Source organism: Onychostoma macrolepis, chromosome 22, assembly GCF_012432095.1.
Source record: "Onychostoma macrolepis isolate SWU-2019 chromosome 22, ASM1243209v1, whole genome shotgun sequence".
NCBI classification, from domain to species: domain Eukaryota; kingdom Metazoa; phylum Chordata; class Actinopteri; order Cypriniformes; family Cyprinidae; genus Onychostoma; species Onychostoma macrolepis.
Window position 1 is genome coordinate 32614185 of NC_081176.1, and position 20000 is coordinate 32634184.

Genomic DNA, 20000 nt, shown 5'->3' on the forward strand with positions numbered 1-20000 from the left:
CGTTACTTGGAATGTTCCAAAAATGTGGAAATGTCCAGTTTGCGTTACGTTGCTAGAACGTTATTTGATGGTTAGCATAACGTTCCTACAACGTTCTTGCAACCTAAATTTCACTAAAAATATAATGTTCTATGAACGTTTGTTTGGAACATTCCAAGAACGTTAAAATGTCCAGTTTGCTTAACGTTCCTAGAACGTTATTTTTTGTTAGCATAATGTTCCTACAACGTTCTTGCAACCTAAATTTCACTAAAAATATAACGTTATATGAACGTTTGTTTGGAACATTCCAAGAACGTTAAAATGTCCAGTTTGCTTAACGTTCCAAGAACATTATTTTATGGTTAGCATAACGTTCCTGCAACCTAAATTTCATTAAAAAAAATATAACGTTCTATGAACGTTTATTTGGAACATTCCAAGAACGTTAAAATGTCCAGTTTGCTTAACGTAGCTAGAACGTTATTTTATAGTTAGCATAATGTTCCTACAACTTTATTTCCACCTACATTTTCTTAAAAATACAACATCCTAAAAACATTTATTTGGAACATTACAAAGTTTAGTTTAATAAAATGTTATTTTAAGATTAGCAGTATTGCAACATTTGCTTTCAACATCATTTTTATTAACACAACCTTCCAGATACGAGCAAGTATATAATTACATGTGCATTTCAACAGGTATCTGAATTATTAAAGATAGTCACTTTCAAAAAGTTCATTAACACATTGAACAAATTGGTGAAATTTGCATATCATGTAAAATAATAATAATAATAATATGTAGTTTAATATTTATGACAATGAACTATAACTTCACAGCTAAATATAAACTATCATATTAACATTTAATAATTGAGGACTTCTATATGAATTTGAGTGTGGGGTGTGGGTGCTGAAAAACTGTGGTCCATTTCCTGTCTCTCCACGCTCCATCTATAAAGTAAACAGATTGGCTGAGGTTACAAAGTGATATTACAAAATGCCTATAAAATAATTAGTGTGGCTATGCCAAAAAAATTATTAGGATCTGTGCTGTGAGTTCTACAAATATTACATTACTCAAGAGTCAAAGGTAGTTTCATTTGACTTGGCATATGTTACTTTCATTGACAAGCTACTTTCATAGCAGCATTAAGAAAAATGTCTTCTGAAGCATCATTAGATTAAGAAAAATATAAACATTCAAATAATACATTTTCATCGTGTCATTTCCAAAAAACTATTTTTAGGTCAACATAAATTGACCTAATTTATTCATCTTGATAGGTATACACATGCACACTACTGGAAATACGTCATAATAGGGTAGTTAAGTCAACTGCAATTTCCATTTTATACCAATTTGAAACAGGAAAAATCCCTTCAAATATAGATAACATTTAGAAGTTATCAATAAAGTTATTAAATGGCAAAAGTTGCCTTGTTACATGTTATTAGCTAATAAACTGTTACATGAACTCAGTTAAGGAAGGAAACTCAGAGATAAAACAGGTAAGATTAATAGGTTCTAGTAGGTGTTTCTGGGTAGGTATGCTAGCATTGAACCATTAACTGACAGTAAGAATTTTTGCTATTAATACATCAGTTAAATTGTTAAAGAATAATTTGTAATGTTTTCCTTTAAAAAAAAAATGCTTTGGGCATTGTCAAAATGGCATTGAGAGCAAAAAAACAAGTTACACGTAAGTTGTTAGTTAATCCTTTAAATTTTACAGGTATTCAGAAACAAGATAAATAACAGAAGGTATAAGTAGCTATTATTATGTCTCAAAGCCTAAACTATAAACTTTTTGAAGCTTGAAAATAAAGACTGTCTAGACTTCCAATGGAAAGACAAAAATGATGAATGAATATCAAAAATAAAAACATTCGTTTGAAGATGAATGAAATTCATTCAAAATGAATTTGGAAAAACATGAGGGTGAGTAAACCATGACAGAATTTAATTTTTTTTAACTATGCTGATCTCAGCTAAAATTTTTAAATATTGCCAAGTAAATATAAAGTTGTCCTGTCATGTGTCCTACCTTGTGCATCTTGAAACAATCTGCAGAGACTACATTTCAGATAGTAGTAGATCTGCCAGGATCATAACTTGAATGGCTGATGCCATTATTGTCCCTGAAGACAAAACACAAAATTAGAGAAATTTAACTCACAATTAAGCAACATTTATGGACAGCTTATTTTTATGAATCATAACAAGACAATTTTTAACCACTACAAACTTAGCATTAGCAATTACCTGACATCTTTATAAAAAAAAAACAAAGCAACTTTAGGATAAGGGAAAGTAGAAGTTTTATTAACTATATTAGTTAAGTATATAAATGTATAACTATAATCAGAACTTAAGACTTCACTGGTATTCTTCTGAAGCAACACAAAATACCAAAAGACTTTGACGGAATGACAGACAAACTGAAATTTAAGATGTTATTCACTCTGCCAATTCACTCTGAATCAAATTGGTGGCACACTACATTACATCAAACATGACCGGTCTTTAGATGTCATTCTTGTGGGATGTTAGTTTGTTATTTTTCATCTGTATTGTGTAACGTTATTCACGATTTGATCAATCTTTAGGTTTAAATTTCAATCTAATATTCACAAAACAAAAGTATACTATTGCTTCAGAAGACTTAACATTTGTGCTGCTGGTCATTTCTGGTCATCATCACATCTGCATTAATAGCAATTCATCAAAATATAAAAACTGAAGAACGATGAATTTAAATAACTGTTTATAAGGTGACAAATTACATCTTGTACAACACTAAAGCCCATCAATTTGTTTAATGTGAATACTACTTAATTTATTTTAGGCCCATATTAGTATCAGCCGTCTTGTTGCAAATGACCCCTCGCTGCCTTTGCACTGAAAAGATTGATTTCAAAAGCATGACAACAATTTGTTAGTATGAATTTTAAGAAAGACAACGTGAGGAGCAAATAACTGTGTAAAATGTTAACTAAGGTTAACAAAACAGCCATTATAAATGCTCCTCAGCCCCTTTGTTCACTGCGTTCGGCGGATTTAGTAAACTTGATCAGCATCACATGGATATTCTAGATAAAACTGACAAAGCGGATAATAAATAATGATTAACTAAAAGTTTAAACGTATTGTAATACAGAGAATATGTCTTTGCTTTACCTTGCTTGAGAACTGTGGCGAGTGACGGTTACAGATGACGACATCCTGTCAGCTGTCTCTCCAGTTTGTCTGTGTCCAGCTGTGAGACACACACACACACACACACACACACACACAAATCTTAATTTATCACTGACAAACTGTTGTGTATAACATTGCATATTTAACACTTGCCGTTGATAACTTTGATGTGGTTGGTTGTTAGCTCCTTGCTTCTTTGCTAGCTAACAATACAATGATAACTGAGCTGGTTAATCTTCAGATAAAGTTGACAAAACACAAAATAACGTTCAAAAGTGCTTTAAATAAGAATACAGAAGTGAATGCTTACCTATTATTTTCCGTGACCGCGTCATAAGCCGTCCGGCTGTGATCCCGTCCGTGACTGTGAGCTGTGGGGGATGGGCGGATGAGACTGACTGAAAAATGCGCGCGGTTTTTGAAAAATAATATTTTGTCTCGAGTAAAATTAATTTCTTTAAAAGGATTGATCTATGCTTAATATGAAGCAGATTGATGTATTTATTATATTATCTTTAGTTATGAAGGCTATTTAATTAATATTGAGAGAGATCAAACGTGACTTCTCGAAAAACAATGTTAGAAATCATGAATTAAGCTAATTTTTAGATTAAATTAATTTATACTTATTTAGATTGAGTTCCCCTTAACCTAATGAGATTTTGAGTTCACATCACAAATATATATTGAGTTGAAATAAAAAATTTTTGTTAAATTAACTAATTTAATTTAGCAATGCCACTGATTTACAGTGTATGACATTTCACTATAGGCCTATGACTTCAATAAGTTATAAAAGATATATAATTAATAATGATAAAGTATATAATTATAAAAGATTCAGTGACTCATTCAGGTGATTTGCCACATCCTAATCGAGGTTGTAGTTTCATATTTAAATACATTTTATTTTTCTATCATATTCGGTTCTATTCTATTCATGTTTTATATAGCCTATAAGTTGTTTTTTCTTTTTTTCTAAAGATGTTTCTCCCAACATTATGGTAATGTTCATAAAGTAGCCTGCAATCATAAGGACATGAATACTGTTCTCAGAATGTTTTGATAACAACATAATATTTAGCATTTAATTATTAATTTAGAAATTATATTACATTACAATAACGTTCTAAGAATGTTGTTCTAAAAATGTTTTCTCTCAACATTATGAGAACGTTCATTAAGTACAAATAACGTCCTAAAAACGTTCCAAGAACATTGATTTAAGAACGTTTTCTCTCAACATTATAAGAACATTCATCAAGTACAAATAACGTCCTAAAGACGTTCCAAGAACATTGATTTAAGAACGTTTTCTATCAGCATTATAAGAACATTCATCAAGTAAAAATGACGTCCTAAAGACGTTCCAAGAACGTTGATTTAAGAACGTTTTCTCTCAACATTATGAGAACGTTCATGAAGTACAAGTCACGTCTAAAGGCGTTCCAAGAACGTTGATTTAAGAACATTTTCTATCAACATTATGAGAACGTTCATTAAGTACAAATCACGCCCTAAAGACATTCCAAGAACATTGATTTAAGAACATTTTCTATCAACATTATGAGAATGTTCATGAAGTACAAATAACGTCCTAAAGACATTCCAAGAACATTGATTTAAGAACGTTTTCTATCAGCATTATAAGAACATTCATCAAGTACAAATAACGTGCTAAAGACGCGTTCCAAGAACGTTGATTTAAGAACGTTTTCTATCAACATTATGAGAACATTCATCAAGTACAAATGACGTCCTAAAGACGTTCCAAGAACGTTGATTTAAGAACGTTTTCTATCAACATTATGAGAACGTTCATCAAGTACAAGTCACGTCCTAAAGACGTTCCAAGAACATTGTTCTAAGAATGTTTTCTATCAGCATTATGAGAATGTTCATGAAGTACAAATAACGTGCTAAAGACGTTCCAAGAACGTTGATTTAAGAACGTTTTCTCTCAACATTATAAGAACATTCATCAAGTACAAATAACGTCCTAAAACGTTCCAAAAACGTTGATTTAAGAACGTTTTCTATCAGCATTATAAGAACATTCATCAAGTAAAAATGACGTCCTAAAGACGTTCCAAGAACGTTGATTTAAGAACGTTTTCTATCAACATTATGAGAACGTTCATTAAGTACAAATCACGTCCTAAAGACATTCCAAGAACATTGTTCTAAGAACGTTTTCTATCAGCATTATGTTCATGAAGTACAAATAACGTGCTAAAGACGTTCCAAGAACGTTGATTTAAGAACGTTTTCTATCAGCATTATAAGAACATTCATCAAGTAAAAATGACGTCCTAAAGACGTTCCAAGAACGTTGATTTAAGAACGCTTTTCTATCAGCATTATGAGAATGTTCATGAAGTACAAATCACGTCCTAAAGACATTCCAAGAACGTTGATTTAAGAACGTTTTCTATCAACATTATGAGAACGTTCATCAAGTACAAGTCACGTCCTAAAGACGTTCCAAGAACATTGTTCTAAGAACGTTTTCTATCAACGTTATAAGAACGTTCATTAAGTACAAATTACGTCCTAAAGGCGTTCCAAGAACGTTGTTCTAAGAACGTTTTCTATCAGCATTATGAGAATGTTCATGAAGTACAAATAACGTGCTAAAGACGTTCCAAGAACGTTGATTTAAGAACGTTTTCTCTCAACATTATAAGGACGTTCATTAAGTACAAATAACGTCCTAAAAACGTTCCAAAAACGTTGATTTAAGAACGTTTTCTATCAGCATTATAAGAACATTCATCAAGTAAAAATGACGTCCTAAAGACGTTCCAAGAACGTTGATTTAAGAACGTTTTCTATCAACATTATGAGAACGTTCATTAAGTACAAATCACGTCCTAAAGACATTCCAAGAACATTGTTCTAAGAACGTTTTCTATCAGCATTATGTTCATGAAGTACAAATAACGTGCTAAAGACGTTCCAAGAACGTTGATTTAAGAACGTTTTCTATCAGCATTATAAGAACATTCATCAAGTAAAAATGACGTCCTAAAGACGTTCCAAGAACGTTGATTTAAGAACGTTTTCTATCAACATTATGAGAACGTTCATTAAGTACAAATCACGTCCTAAAGACATTCCAAGAACGTTGATTTAAGAACGTTTTCTATCAACATTATGAGAACGTTCATCAAGTACAAGTCACGTCCTAAAGACGTTCCAAGAACATTGTTCTAAGAACGTTTTCTATCAACGTTATAAGAACGTTCATTAAGTACAAATTACGTCCTAAAGACGTTCCAAGAACGTTGTTCTAAGAACGTTTTCTATCAACGTTATAAGAACGTTCATTAAGTACAAATCACGTCCTAAAGACGTTCCAAGAACATTGTTCTAAGAATGTTTTCTATCAGCATTATAAGAACGTTACAAAAACATTATTTTAATAACGTTTTGTACTAACATTAACACAACTTTTAAAGAACGTTAGTGAATGTTCTGGGAACGTTCCCTGTTAGCTGGGTAAGATGTGTAATGCCAAAAAAAAATCCACCGGGTGGCACCCATGCTCACTTATAACTTTAATATATATTAAATAAATAAAACTGCTCGTCAAAACCACCTTTTTACTGCGGAGGAGGCGATTCGCGCCGGAGACTGCTAGCAAGATTCCTGAGCTAAGATGTACTTGAAATCATATTTCGCCAAGCAGTGGTAAATATGACCGCACTTTTACACTCTTTTTTTTTTTTTTTTTTTGTCAATAAAGAAATGGTGCTAGCAATGCTCTTTATTTATTATGTCTAAAGTATTTAGAAGTTTGCTGAAATGATTAGCAATATGTTATAAGTGCTTCGGAGCCACTGGGGCAGACCAGGTAGCTTACAATCTAAATTTGCTAACATTATACCAAATAAGTGATGTCTAACATTATGTTTATTACACAGCAAATGAACCAGTCAGAAGATGGACCAGTTTCTATGTTCACCATTCAGGTAAGCACTGCAATAAAACTCACACTAAGTCATTCATTCATACCAAATCAAGCATTCTTTAGTTTATATTTTAGCATTATTTTGATCTTTCATTAGGCAGAAGACTCTGCCATTGCAGTCCCACATGACCAGGAAGGTACCTAACATCAGCGCACAGGTGGGGATGATCTTCCTCCTTCCTACAGTATTTAACCGTAGTGATTGCTTGCATGTGTCTTAGTGTGTTTTTGTCTCGAACAGCTACCCCTTCACTGCAGACAAGCTGAAGGATAAATCCTCAATTGGAGTCGTTCTCTCTATGGATCTCAGCATATAAGTAATACTATGTAAGTATTCAAATTAAATCTGACATAATTTAGTTTACAGTTCAGGTGAAATGTTTGTATATGTTATCGACAAGCTGTTACTTACAAATATATATATATATATATTCTTATGTTAGAGTAAAAAAGGTTTAAAAATGTAGGTTAAATATAAATTGACACTAATGTGGAATTGTCTCCTCTCTCTCTCTGTCGTAATATAGTGTTGGGTCCAGGATCTCCACTGAAGGACTGAGTACTTTTGTGTTTGTGGACGCAGACAGACCAGGGGACATTCTGGTGCTGTCAGTCAAGTTCTGAGCAGGATCCAGACTTGGAGAAGTTCATTTATTCCCAAAGGTGGACAAAAACATTGTGTTGGCTTTTAAAAGGCTATTTTGATAATGACTTTTACTCCTGTGCTGTGGAAAAGATGGAGGAGTACAGACATTGCTAATAAGAAATATTTTTTGAGCATCTTTCAAAATACTTTTGGCCATCGGTGTACATCAATCCAGCAAAGTTTGGAAAAAAGTGAAATGACTATGAAGGTGGGGTTATGTGTCATGTTACCTAATGAGATGAAAATAAGGTTTTTTGTCCTGTGTCGGACATTTTCCTTTTTGACTGCTTAAAATTGTATGTGTATATATATATATTCTGCAGTTCTATGTAATTGTTGATATTTCATCATAATAAATATTTTGACAATAAGCTACACAACCAATGATTTTTCCATTCATTTTGTCAAATACGAACATTTTGTTTAGATTATGTTTTTTTTAACATAATGTATGTAGTAAAGGACAGCACATAATGTGTTAAATTATAGACGTTTACACATCTTTGTGATAACCTTTCTGACACATTTACTGTGTTAAAACCATCAACACAATGAATGAGTAAAAATTAACACAAAAAAGTTGTCCCAGAACTCACCCGTTAATGTGTTAAAATTTAACACAGTTGTGTCATTTTTAACACATCTTTTCTAAGAGTGTACACTTGTCATCAACCAAAAAAAGTCAGCTCCCTTTCTACAATCACTTCAAACGATAGACGACATTTCATTAAGTGAACAAGACCATTAGTTATAGCTTTAACTATCGTAAGAAATTCCTTATAAACAACAAGAAAATTGTATTTAAACATGAAATCACAATAAAAATAAACATCCCCTGTGGATCTAGTATATCGCTAAGATAAATAATACGCTGATCTCCATGATGGTGGCATCATTTTAACCAATAAAACATCAACATCTGATCCTCTGTGATTCTCAATAACAGCAGGTGTTCATCACTAATGCACAGTCATCATTTAATTAGTCTCTTAATTATCTCATTAATTTTAACTCTTTGAGGTCTTGGGATTTGACTCGAGACTCGTTTGTGTCTTGAAAGGAATGAGTTGGTTCGTCCTCTGGTGAAATCAGCTGCTGAATAAACACATGGCAGGACTTTTACTTTCTGACCCCTGGACTTTACACCTCTGTCTGTAATATATCTGCTTGTGTTACACTCTTTGGCCAGCAGGTGGTATTGTGAGGAGTGTTCATTTCATTGTTTCGTCTGGGCTGAGCATGTGTCCTCATGAGTCTGCTGGCTGGGTTACAAAACTAGTAGAGCAACAGGAAAAAAATAAAAATAAAAACACTTACATTCTGACATACATCTCTCACACTGCACAGAATAGAGAAACATGACTTTTGCAAAAGTTACGAGTCATGAAAGTCATTTTTCTTACAATATCTGACAGCAACAGAGGAAGATAAGATGATATAGTTTAGTCCTCAATTCAGTTTATCAGTTACTCCTAAACTCCTTAAAATAAAGAAGGGGTTTCTGGTCTAGGTACGACTAATGGATACATGTGCTCACATATTAATTTGAAATAGTTATGTTTTTAACTTATAGCCAGATTATTATTGCTTTCTTTGCTTCTCACATTACTAAAGAAAATAACTGCATGGACACTGCTGATATATTCCACTCGTATCCTGAAGGAGGAGCAAGTGATGAGGAGCTCGACAGAGAAAGTGAAACTATTACAGCAGGATCTGTTTCGTCAGACGAGGAAGTAAACTACATTAAGAGAGAAACACACGGTGAGTATCACGATTTCTCAATCATCTTTGATAGTTAAAATCAGTCCTGACTGGTTTAAAGTGAAGTACAACAGCAGTATCAGATATTTTGAAAGTAGTTTAAATGATATTAGGCAGGCCCGGAGTGGCCATCGGGAGAACCGGGAGAATTCCCGGTGGGCCGCTCTGCCCCGCTCATAAATTGGGCCGAGCTTTTTATTTTATTTTAATTTTAATTTTTTTACATACACAGAATAACGTCTATGTGTTTAAGTTACTGCGTGGCTGATAACTAAGCTAATATCACTATATTTGAATTTAACATTAAAATGTGACGTTTTCTGTTGTCAGAGCGCGCGCGCGCTCTCGCTCTCTCTCTCTCTCTCCCTCTACACAAGCGCGTGTCCCAGGTCGTTGCCATGGAGACAAACCGAAACCATTAATGCTGTGGTGTGAGTTAGCAAGAGTGCGCTAATCGCGGGAAGAATAAAATGGATAGTAAAAAAAGAGCCGGTTTAAAAAAAAAGAAAGGCATTGGAGGATGACGCGGCCAAATGTGCCAAACTGACAAATATTTTTTCAAGAAGACAAACGAGCACACGTGACCTGGCGACTCAAGGTACACTAGCAACATTTACAGTTATGCATTTGGCAAACGCTTTTATTCAAACTGACTTACATTGAAGGAATTTTTTATTCGGTTTAGTATTCAGTTTTATTCAGTTTTTTCTATTGATTGTCTGTTTCAATTAAATATAAGTGATTTTAGCCTGTTCTTTCTTTCTTTCGAGATGCTTAACGTATTGATTTTCCATTTAGTTATTGATGACTGCTTGGCAGCTTTCGATTTTGAATTGAACTTTTTTTTTTTTAATAATGTTACAGTTGTATGTTTTGTTGCAGAAATGTTTCATATCATTTATTTCATTATTTTATTTATTACATTGACGTGGATATAAAAAAAAAAAACAATAGTGCAAAAAGTATATTTCTTACTGCACTACTTTATTTTCGTTTGAATGCAAACCATTTTAATATAACAGTTGGACTACTTGTTGCAGAAAACTCAGTATGTGATTTGTTATTGATATTTATGGCCATATTTACATTATTCATATTTTTTATTGAAACATAGTAAGAACAGATCTGTCACTTCATTTATCCAGATTCCATGAGGAGGGAATGGGGATAGGTGGTGGGCTGGCCTTGAGCATTACACTCCCGGGCTGAAAATTGATCCCACTCCGGCCCTGATATTAGGAGATAAAACACAGAGTCTGTAAATCATCAGATTCCAGCTTTACTTTCAGTTTAACACAGTGCTTGTCTGAATTTATGCAGTTTGTGAATAATTTGATTCTGTGTAAATAATGTCAGGATGAAATAGTTTTTCATGTGTGCAGGTCATTACTGAGGACTGACTGTTGATACTAGGGGTGTGCAGCGGAGCCATTATTTATATCTGTATCTGTATTCGGATAGATCCGGCAGTGGGCGTGGCTTAAACCGGAAGTTTGTCAAATTACATAAAAATACCATTTTAAATGCAAATCTGTTCGATTCGTAGTTTTCATTTAACAAATATGCCTTGTATAACTAAAGAAAGTGTTATTTTTTTTAATTAAAATTATAACTGTAAATATCTTCTATTTAAAACTTTATCAAAAAAGAAAAATAACTTTATTCTTCTTATTTTCCAGTGAAACTTTGTGTACAAATTTGACAAGAGACAAGCATCCATAATCTTAAATAAGAGCACTAGTAGAAAAAAAAAAAGAAATAGAAATGTAAAGAAAGTGTTCAGTAGCCTATCATAGCAGATGACAATAAAGCTGCTTGAACTTTAAGTAACTTAGATCATGTGTTGCCGGAGTCTGTGATCATTTACGAGTTTTTTTTTTTTTATCAACAGGGCGCAACAAATCATTTGGACCCTCCAAAAGCCTTGATCAAACATCGCTTTTCTTCGTCTTGTATAATTAAATGTAATGCAATTCACGAAAAGGGCAAATGTAATGCGTTTTTACACTCATTCACTTGAAACTGCGAAACGCAGGAGTGAAGTGCAGCCTCCGCTCCGCCATGTTGCCAGATCTAGTTATTATAAGCGTCGCTGGACTTGTTTTAATACTTAATGTAACAGCGTTAATAAAGTAATTAGGGCATTAATAAAGTGGGAAGATTCTGTTTTCTATTTGCAAAATACAAGATTTAAACTTATTTTGCTGCATGTTTCAGGAGATTGGTTGTGTTTGTTTTTGTAGCAATATCTGGCAACACTGCTTCTCCGGCGCTGACAGCAGCAATCAGAAAAAGAGCGCGCGGATAGTTTATTGCTGAGGAGACCACATTCATTAGACAAACACAATGATCACCATAATAATTTAAACTGTTTCTGTACGAAACTGTGTCAAACGCTATCAAAGCAATTATTATTGCACAAATCTTAACAACCGCAGACCTCACTAATGCAGTGCTGTTCCAGCAAACAAACATGTGATTGTGTGCCGAATATTTTTTTCTGTTATTCAGATAAATCCGTTATTCGTTTTGAAGCCATTATCTGTGCCTTTCCGAATAAGGTATTCGGCTTCGGGCACATCCCTAGTTGAAAATTATTACTGAGATGATTAATAACTCACTCTGAGGATCAACATCTGTATCTGCTTTTAGATGAAACCATGGCCTCCAGAATGAATCTCTCTGAAGAACATCACACACAGATAAAGACAGTCAAGAGGTGAGAGAACGTGAAATATTTCATTTTTAATGTTCAGAAACAATAAATGCATACTACAATAGTATTTTAATTTATAGTCAGATTCAGGGGGATGAATCAGGTTTAGCTGAACACATCGATGTGTCTGTGAGGAAACATCCTTCAGATCTCTGCAGAGAGGAAGACTCTTCTGTTGAGTCCAGGTGAGATATTATGAGTGTCATATATACTGTAGGTGAGGTGTGTTATTGTCAGCAGTGTCTCTGTTGCTGCTGGATGTTTCTGTGTCTGTCTGTATCTATATGTGTGCATCGCTCTATTTTATTCTGTAATGCATGAATGAAAAGGGCACATGGGGCAGATTCATTTTATATACAGACAAATAATACTTTAATCTTTTAACTCTCGAGTCACAACAGACTCCTCACTGAAAAAAAAAAAAAAATATATATATATATATATATATATATCGGTTGCACATATTTATATGTTCTCTCAACATAATTTATCTCCGTTTATGTTGCCTAACTTATGTTTGTCAAATAAACATGATTTTTTTCATGATTTTTTTTGCTTTTTATATCAGAGTACCTCACGTTGATTTAACATGATGTTTGTTTAAATGAAAGCTTTATGCACTATATGCAGTGGTGATTCAACTAATTAAACAAAACTATGATAAAATCTATGATAAAACCAGATAAAAATTAATAACAGATCAAAAAAGCTTTGGTCAACTATAAGCTGTTTTTTTTTTTTAAATAAATAAAAGCATCTTAGCAACCTTAATATTGTACATTATTAAAAGCAATAAGCAAAAACATTTCTTGGAAAAAAGTATTTTTTTTTCTTCTACAGTACACAACAATCCATACTGATTACAAATATACAGAAACACATGATATAATAATACCCCCCCCCCCCAAAAAAAATAACTTGCTTAATGTAATACATTGTTACACAATAAGAACAATGACAGCATAACTAAAGTAAAAAAATAAAAAATCTATATAAAAAAAAAAAAGACAAAATGGCGCGAATCTGTTTCCTTCACAAAGGGGCGGTGTTTCTGAAGAACACATAACTACTTTATTTAGCTTCAACACGACTAATTCTATACGATTGAACACACTTACAGAATAAATACATGGTACATGATTCAAATATCTTTAGATGAGAAACATAAATTAATCGTGTAGGAAATAAATATGAAATGCATATTTAAAAGTTCAACAAGCTCCCCATTGCCATTATTCAGTACTCAAGTGAAAGATGAACATTAAAGGGAGGTTGAGACAGTAAATGTGTTTCTGTCGGAGCAGTGTGAGATTTTCAGAAACAGTTTTTATTGCGGTTGTGTTTCAGTCTGTGTGAGAATGAATCTCCTGAACCCAGCTGTGTGTCCATGAAGAGTGACCGATCAATGAATCCTCCAATTAAATTCAGCTCGGGAGACTCATCTGCTGATCTGAGGTGTTGTTTAGTTTACAGTATAAGAAATATATATAAGATATTCATTCATTTACTGATGTGTATTAAATACATTAATACATATTTACAAAAATATTCAATATTTGTTTGACTACAGTCAAAAACATGAAGGACCAGAATCACATTCAGCAAAGAAGAACTTAGACTCCATTTTCAAGGTTGGTTTTGTGTTTGTGTTTGTGTGTGTGTGCGTGTGTGTGTGTGTCTGTGTGTGTGTGTGTGCGTGTGTGTGTGTGTGTGTGTGTGTGTGTGTGTGTGTGTGTGTGTGTGTGTGTGTGTGTGTGTGTGTGCGTGCATGCGTGTGTGTGTGTGTGTGTGTGTGTGTGTGTGTGTGTGTGTGTGTGTGTGTGTGTGTGTGAGTGTGTGCGCGTGCATGCGTGTGTGTGTGTGTCCATCGCAATAACCCTCTGGGTAAAAGTATTAATAAATGGGGAAATCTACAAAAAATAAATTCAGGCTTGACTCTTGTGTGTTTCACTTTCTCTGTGACTGAATGGAGGTTTATTGTTTTAATATTCACTATGATTTCAGGAGCTTGAGCACAAAATCATCTCTGAGTTGAAAAGTTTTAAGAGACTACTGAGTCCAGATTACCCAGAATGCTCTGAAAGAGACCATCATGATGACGAGGGTCATAACAGAGTCAGAGAGGGGCTTCTGAAGATCATACTGTTGATCCTGAGGAAGATGAACCAGACAGACCTCGCTAACACACTACAGACCAGTAAGAGCTCTGATCAGCAGATTATAGCCTGTGTTTTTATTATGAATCTTCTGTCTTCAGTCACTAATGTTCCTGAATCTCACGACACAATCTAATATCTAACATATCAAACCTAAAAATACATTTCTAAAATATTGCTCTGCCAATAACAACAATTATTTCCTTTGCTCAGAACTGATGCCTGTGTATCAACAAAAACTCAAATCCAGACTACAGGATAAATATCAGAGAATCAGTGAAGGAATGTCCAATCATGGAGACTCAACACGTCTGAATGAGATCTACACAGAGCTGTACATCACAGAGGGAGGCAGTGGAGAGGTCAATAATGAACATGAGGTGAGACAGATTGAGACAGTGTCCAGGAGACCAGAGACACAGGAGACACCAATCAGCTGCAACGACATATTTAAACCCTCACCTGGACGAGACAAACCCATCAGAACTGTGCTGACTAAAGGAGTCGCTGGAATTGGAAAAACAGTCTCTGTGCAGAAGTTCATTCTGGACTGGGCCGAAGGAAAAGCCAATCAGGACGTTCATTTCATATTTCCACTTCCTTTCAGGGAGCTGAACCTGATACAGAAAAATCTCAGTCTTGTGGATCTTCTGAACCACCTTCACACAGAAACCAAAGAATTTAAATCAGCAGATTATGATGAGTACAAAGTCATGTTCATATTTGATGGTCTGGATGAGTGTCGACTACGTCTAGATTTCCAAAACAATCGTAGCTTGTCTGATGTAACAGAATCAGCCTCAGTGGATGTGCTGCTGACCAACCTCATCAAGGGAACCTACTTCCTTCTGCTCTCCTCTGGATCACCTCTCGACCAGCAGCAGCCAATCAGATCCCTCCTGAGTGTGTCCACCAGCTCACAGAGGTACGAGGATTCAACGACCCTCAGAAGGAGGAATATTTCAGGAAGAGAATAAATGATCCGAGTCTGGCTGATAGGATCGTCACACACATCCGATCATCAAGAAGTCTGTTCATCATGTGTCACATCCCAGTCTTCTGCTGGATTTCAGCCGCTGTTCTGGAGAGGATGATGGGTAAAGCAGAGCGTGCAGAGATCCCCAAGACTCTCACACAGATGTTCACACACTTCCTGATCTTTCAGACCAAACTGAAGACACAGAAGTATGATGGGAAATATGACATCGACTCTGATCAGGCTAGAAAGACTATTCTGTCTCTAGGAAAACTGGCTTTTGAACAGCTGGAAAAAGGGAACCTGATCTTCTATGAGGAGGACCTGAAAGAGAGCGGCATTGATGTCAGAGAAGTGTCCGTGTACTCAGGAGTTTGTACCCAGATCTTCAGAGAGGAGTCTGGACTGCAGCTGGGGAAGGTGTACAGCTTTGTTCATCTGAGTATTCAGGAGTTTCTTGCTGCTTTATTCAAGCTGCTGTCCTTTTCTGAACAAAACACAGGACTGAAGAATGAGTTCAGGTCACCAATGACCAGTTTACTGAAGAGAGAAGTGGACAAGGCCTTACAGAGTGAGAACGGACACTGGGACCTTTTCCTCCGGTTCCTTCTAGGTCTCTCACTAGAGTCTAATCAGACTCTCTTACAAGGCCTCCTGAGAAAGACAGTAAGCAGCTCTCAGATCAATCAGGAAACAGCTGAATACATCAAACAGAAGATCAGAGAGAATCCCTCTCCAGAGAAATCCATCAATCTGTTCCACTGTCTGAATGAACTGAATGATCGTTCACTGGAGCAGCAGGTACAAACATACCTGAGCAGAACAGATGACTATCGTCTCTCTGGAGTCTCTCTGTCTGCTGCTCAGTGGTCGGCTCTGGTGTTTGTGCTGCTGAACTCAGAAGAAGAGCTGGATGAGTTTAATCTGAGTAAATATGATTCATCAGAAGAGTGTCTCCTGAGGCTGCTGCCAGTGATCAAAGCATCTAGAAAGGCTGAGTGAGTATTTTACACTGTCTTTGTTTTATTGACTTTATTGTGTACAGTAGGCCTGTGTTTCTCTACACTGTTTCTGTATATTTTGAGGTCTTTATTTGACACTCAGCTAACATCACAGAGCGCTCTACTAATGACCTGAAGTGTTGAATCAAGTGTGTTTGATAAGAGAGATTCATCCAAACTGTGCAAAGATGAGGTGTCTCCAGGAACAGGGCTGTGACTCTCTGATATAAATACAAATACTGGATTAGAATAAAACAAATGTTTCTTTGAGTGTGTGTGTGTGTGTGTGTGTGTGTGTGTGTGTGTGTGTGTGGCCGCGCAGAAGAAATAATGTGCCACGCACAAGTAAAAATGAATTGTGAAAGTCATTTGATTGAATTCTAGAAAAAGTGAAAGAGCTGCAATGCTCGGTCAAACCGCTATAGAGCTGCTGCCGCTGTAGAGTCAGAAGCGGTGAATGCGGTTTACAGGTTTCATAGAAAGAGAATGAGTCGCTGTAGAAACCGAATACTTCAATGTTTGCTGAATAAACAGCTCAAATCGAGAGCCAGCGCCACGTCCTCATGTATTAAAGAAGAGTGGCTTGATTAAGTGCTGGAAATAGAGGAGGATGGACACAGAACGATAACAAAACTCAGAGACATTTACAGTCACACACAGCTGTATTGTGCAAACTGTTCATAGCGATGTTTAGATAACTAGATAATAATTCACATGTTCACGTTTTCTGAAAATACCCAGCAAGCGATCGCATCCCCGGATGGTCTACTATTTCAGGCAGATTTCTGAAGTGTGGATCCGTGCACCTCTAACGGCTAATATTGCCCACAATCCATTGCGCTTTAACAAAGTATTTAGTTCAGAACTACAAACACGGATAATAAGTATTAAAAAACTACAAACATGACGGATGTGTGCGACGGACGGTTATATGAGGGGTACCAGCAAGCTATTTTGCGTTTAAAAGATGTCTAATAGCCGTTCAATCACAGCCCTGACGTCTAGACTAAAACAAGACTGAATTTGGGCTGTCAGTGAACATTTAATAGACGTCTAATAATATCCCAAGAATAGACTAGACATCAAATAGACAGCTAATGAATGCCTTCAGATATACATCTAATAGACAACAAAATGGCAATCCATCCAAACAAATTAAATACACAGCTTTTATTAAGAAAAATAAACATTTTTAACAACTAAAAATAAAATATTTTAAATAATTTATGATATTTAAAAGAAAAAGAGCATGTTATCACACTTAACATTAAAATATTCTGGATAAATGACAACATAAAAAAAGATTAACCCTTTTGTTGGTTTACTTATTTTAACAAATAAAACAACCAACAGTGAACTTAAAGGAAGTTATTAATTATTGGTTTTATTTCTTGTTTAAAATGCTTCCCAGCTGCGTTCCTCAAGTTCAGCTCTGTTGCTGCCGGGAAGCTGGTTATACAATACAATACAAGAGCAGAGAGGAACATCAAGTGAAGTATAGGCTGACAAAGTCAGTAGAGATTTAATTTGTACAACCTTATCATTAAAAGATCTCGCAAAATCCTCACAAAGCGAATCAGATACCTCCGGAAAATGATTAATAGTGGGATTAAGAACAGAATCAATCATTGAAAATAAGGCTTTGGGCCTAGTACTGTTACATAAAATTAACTCAGAGAAATATTTACGCTTAGCAGCATTAGCAGCTCGCTGAAATGCCGAGAGGAGTCCTTGAGGATTTCATAAGAAACTTGTAATCTATCTTTGTTCCACTTACGTTCAGCCTTCTACAGGTCTGTCTGAGTGAACGAGTGTGTCATCTAACCAGGGCTTAGAGGCGTGCTTATGCTTTTTCTTCTTAAGGGAGCAACAACATCTAAAATATTAGAACAGGTAGAATTAAAACAGTTTAAATGTTCAACAGCATCTAGATTGCTTAAACATGAGTCCATGTCCTGGTTAGCACGTAATTCAGAATATAAAACTGTAAAATCCTTGCTAGAGCAACCGGAAAAGACACGAGTCAGCCGTGCACGAGGTTGATGCTTATGTGTAGTTCCAGTAGAAGGTACAGAAAGTAAGATTGGCAAATGATCTGACATGCCTGAGTCTAAGATGTTAATGTCCAATACAGGCAAACCACGTGATAAAATTAAATCCAGAGTATGACCCTGAATATGAGTGGGGCCAGACACCCACTGATCAAAATCAAATGAGTCAATGAGACTTCGAAACTCTTTTGAGAGTGGTTTAGAGTCACAGCATACATGGATATTAACATCTCCCAGGATTATGATTTTGTCATGGCTAGTAACAATATCCCCCAGAAACTCAGCAAACTCATTGAGAACATCTTTGTTTGGCGGGCGATAGATCAAGGCAAACACCACTGAGTAGTTCGGCTGAAACAACAGCACTTCAAAAGTGCAACGAGGGCTAGTTTTTAAACAGCGGCAGAGAGAGTTTTTAAACACTGTTATCACAGCATCTGCCAAATAAGAGAAAACATTAGCATAAGAAAAGCTTTTTTGACCATGTTTTACTTTAATTACTCTAATTGTGACACGGAGTCATTCTCCTTTGCTTGGATGTCTACTAAAAACAAAAGGAGATATATATTGTGTATCACCATTCAGTGTATTAAAAAGAGAAGCTCTCTGGTGAATGTTGTGTTTTATAAACATACCTCTAATGATCGAGAACAGTGCAGTCTTTTCAAAAGCCTCTTTCTGCAGCAGACCACCTCCTTCATGTTGAATTTGGACATGAGGGAATTTTTTGAAACCCTAAAATATAATACAGATTGAGGGGGTTAAAGGGCATGTTGCAGGTTAGAGACCCCAGTGAGTCGATGTATAGAAAAATAATGTAGGAACTAGATTTTCTTTAAAATACGCTATTAAGGCTTCTGGAGTTGTTTTGAGAGAGAATTTAACTTCCGCATCTGAAAACTGCCAAAACCGGGTCTCAGAGGAGAATGTGACCCCCACACTTGATGTGCAGTGTCTGACTCTGCTCCCAGGCTTTGAGGCTCGCTGTCTGAACCCATGAGCTACAGATGCCTGTATGCACTTCAGACAGCAGCACAGACCTCTCAGGCCAGAAGACACATGTGTGTTTAGAGATCAATTATTAATCTCAGCTACATATTTGTATGTATAAATACATAGTAAATTAAAGATTTGAATATTTAAACAATCGGAATAATTTTGTTTCTCAATTACAAGTTGCCTATATTTAGGTCACGACTACCAGTAAGTAACACTTTTTGATGCCGTTGGTATAATAATCAATATTGACGGCATACAGACAAGTTGTCCGCTGGGTCTGTGGTGTTCTGTGCAGGTGCATCATCTGCATTTATGGTTAATTCAATTCAGTTTTATTTATACAGCACTAAATCATAAATATTATGTCATAGCACTGTTAATACCTAACTCAAAACACAACATTTCAACATTTAATATATATACTGTATGTAGATGTACCAAACATATACTACCAAAAGAAAAATATACCATCTGACACATTTAAAAACATTGAACAGTCTTCAGTCTGGGTATCACACTAATGTGTTGTTAG

At 35.3% G+C, this 20000-nt stretch overlaps 3 protein-coding genes, 1 long non-coding RNA gene and 1 pseudogene across 12 annotated transcripts in view; 2 read left to right on the plus strand and 3 right to left on the minus strand.

Moving 5' to 3' along the window:
- LOC131529976 (NACHT, LRR and PYD domains-containing protein 3-like) overlaps positions 1–20000 on the plus strand; it is a 540773-nt pseudogene that overhangs the window by 219813 nt on the left and 300960 nt on the right.
- The window catches only part of LOC131529978 (NACHT, LRR and PYD domains-containing protein 12-like), a 256130-nt gene that overhangs the window by 32391 nt on the left and 203739 nt on the right, over positions 1–20000 (minus strand). The gene's annotated exons all lie outside the window — the stretch shown is intronic.
- Positions 7–3572, minus strand: LOC131529994 (uncharacterized). Of its 2 annotated transcripts, none has more exons than XR_009268264.1 (4): positions 3497–3572; positions 3166–3244; positions 2033–2126; positions 7–938 (listed from the first exon to the last, which is right to left on the minus strand). It is a non-coding gene; the product is annotated as an uncharacterized LOC131529994 (long non-coding RNA). The 2 variants fall into 2 exon arrangements; XR_009268265.1 differs by having other exon boundaries at positions 3166–3389.
- LOC131529983 (uncharacterized) lies at positions 9416–15561 on the plus strand. Its single transcript, XM_058760047.1, has 7 exons — positions 9416–9569; positions 12222–12288; positions 12366–12470; positions 13633–13740; positions 13856–13916; positions 14290–14482; positions 14655–15561. The coding sequence occupies exons 1-7, from the start codon at positions 9431–9433 to the stop codon at positions 15416–15418; spliced, it is 1437 nt and encodes a 478-aa protein (XP_058616030.1). The 5' UTR covers positions 9416–9430; the 3' UTR covers positions 15419–15561.
- The window catches only part of LOC131529988 (uncharacterized), a 5133-nt gene continuing 1560 nt past the window's right edge, over positions 16428–20000 (minus strand). Inside the window, exons 2-4 of the mRNA XM_058760057.1 lie at positions 19105–19204; positions 18698–18906; positions 16428–18002 (exon numbers count right to left, since the gene is read on the minus strand). Of these exons, the coding sequence (XP_058616040.1) occupies positions 17814–18002; positions 18698–18906; positions 19105–19204 (498 nt within the window). The 3' untranslated portion in view covers positions 16428–17813. The remainder of the gene's footprint in view (positions 18003–18697; positions 18907–19104; positions 19205–20000) is intronic.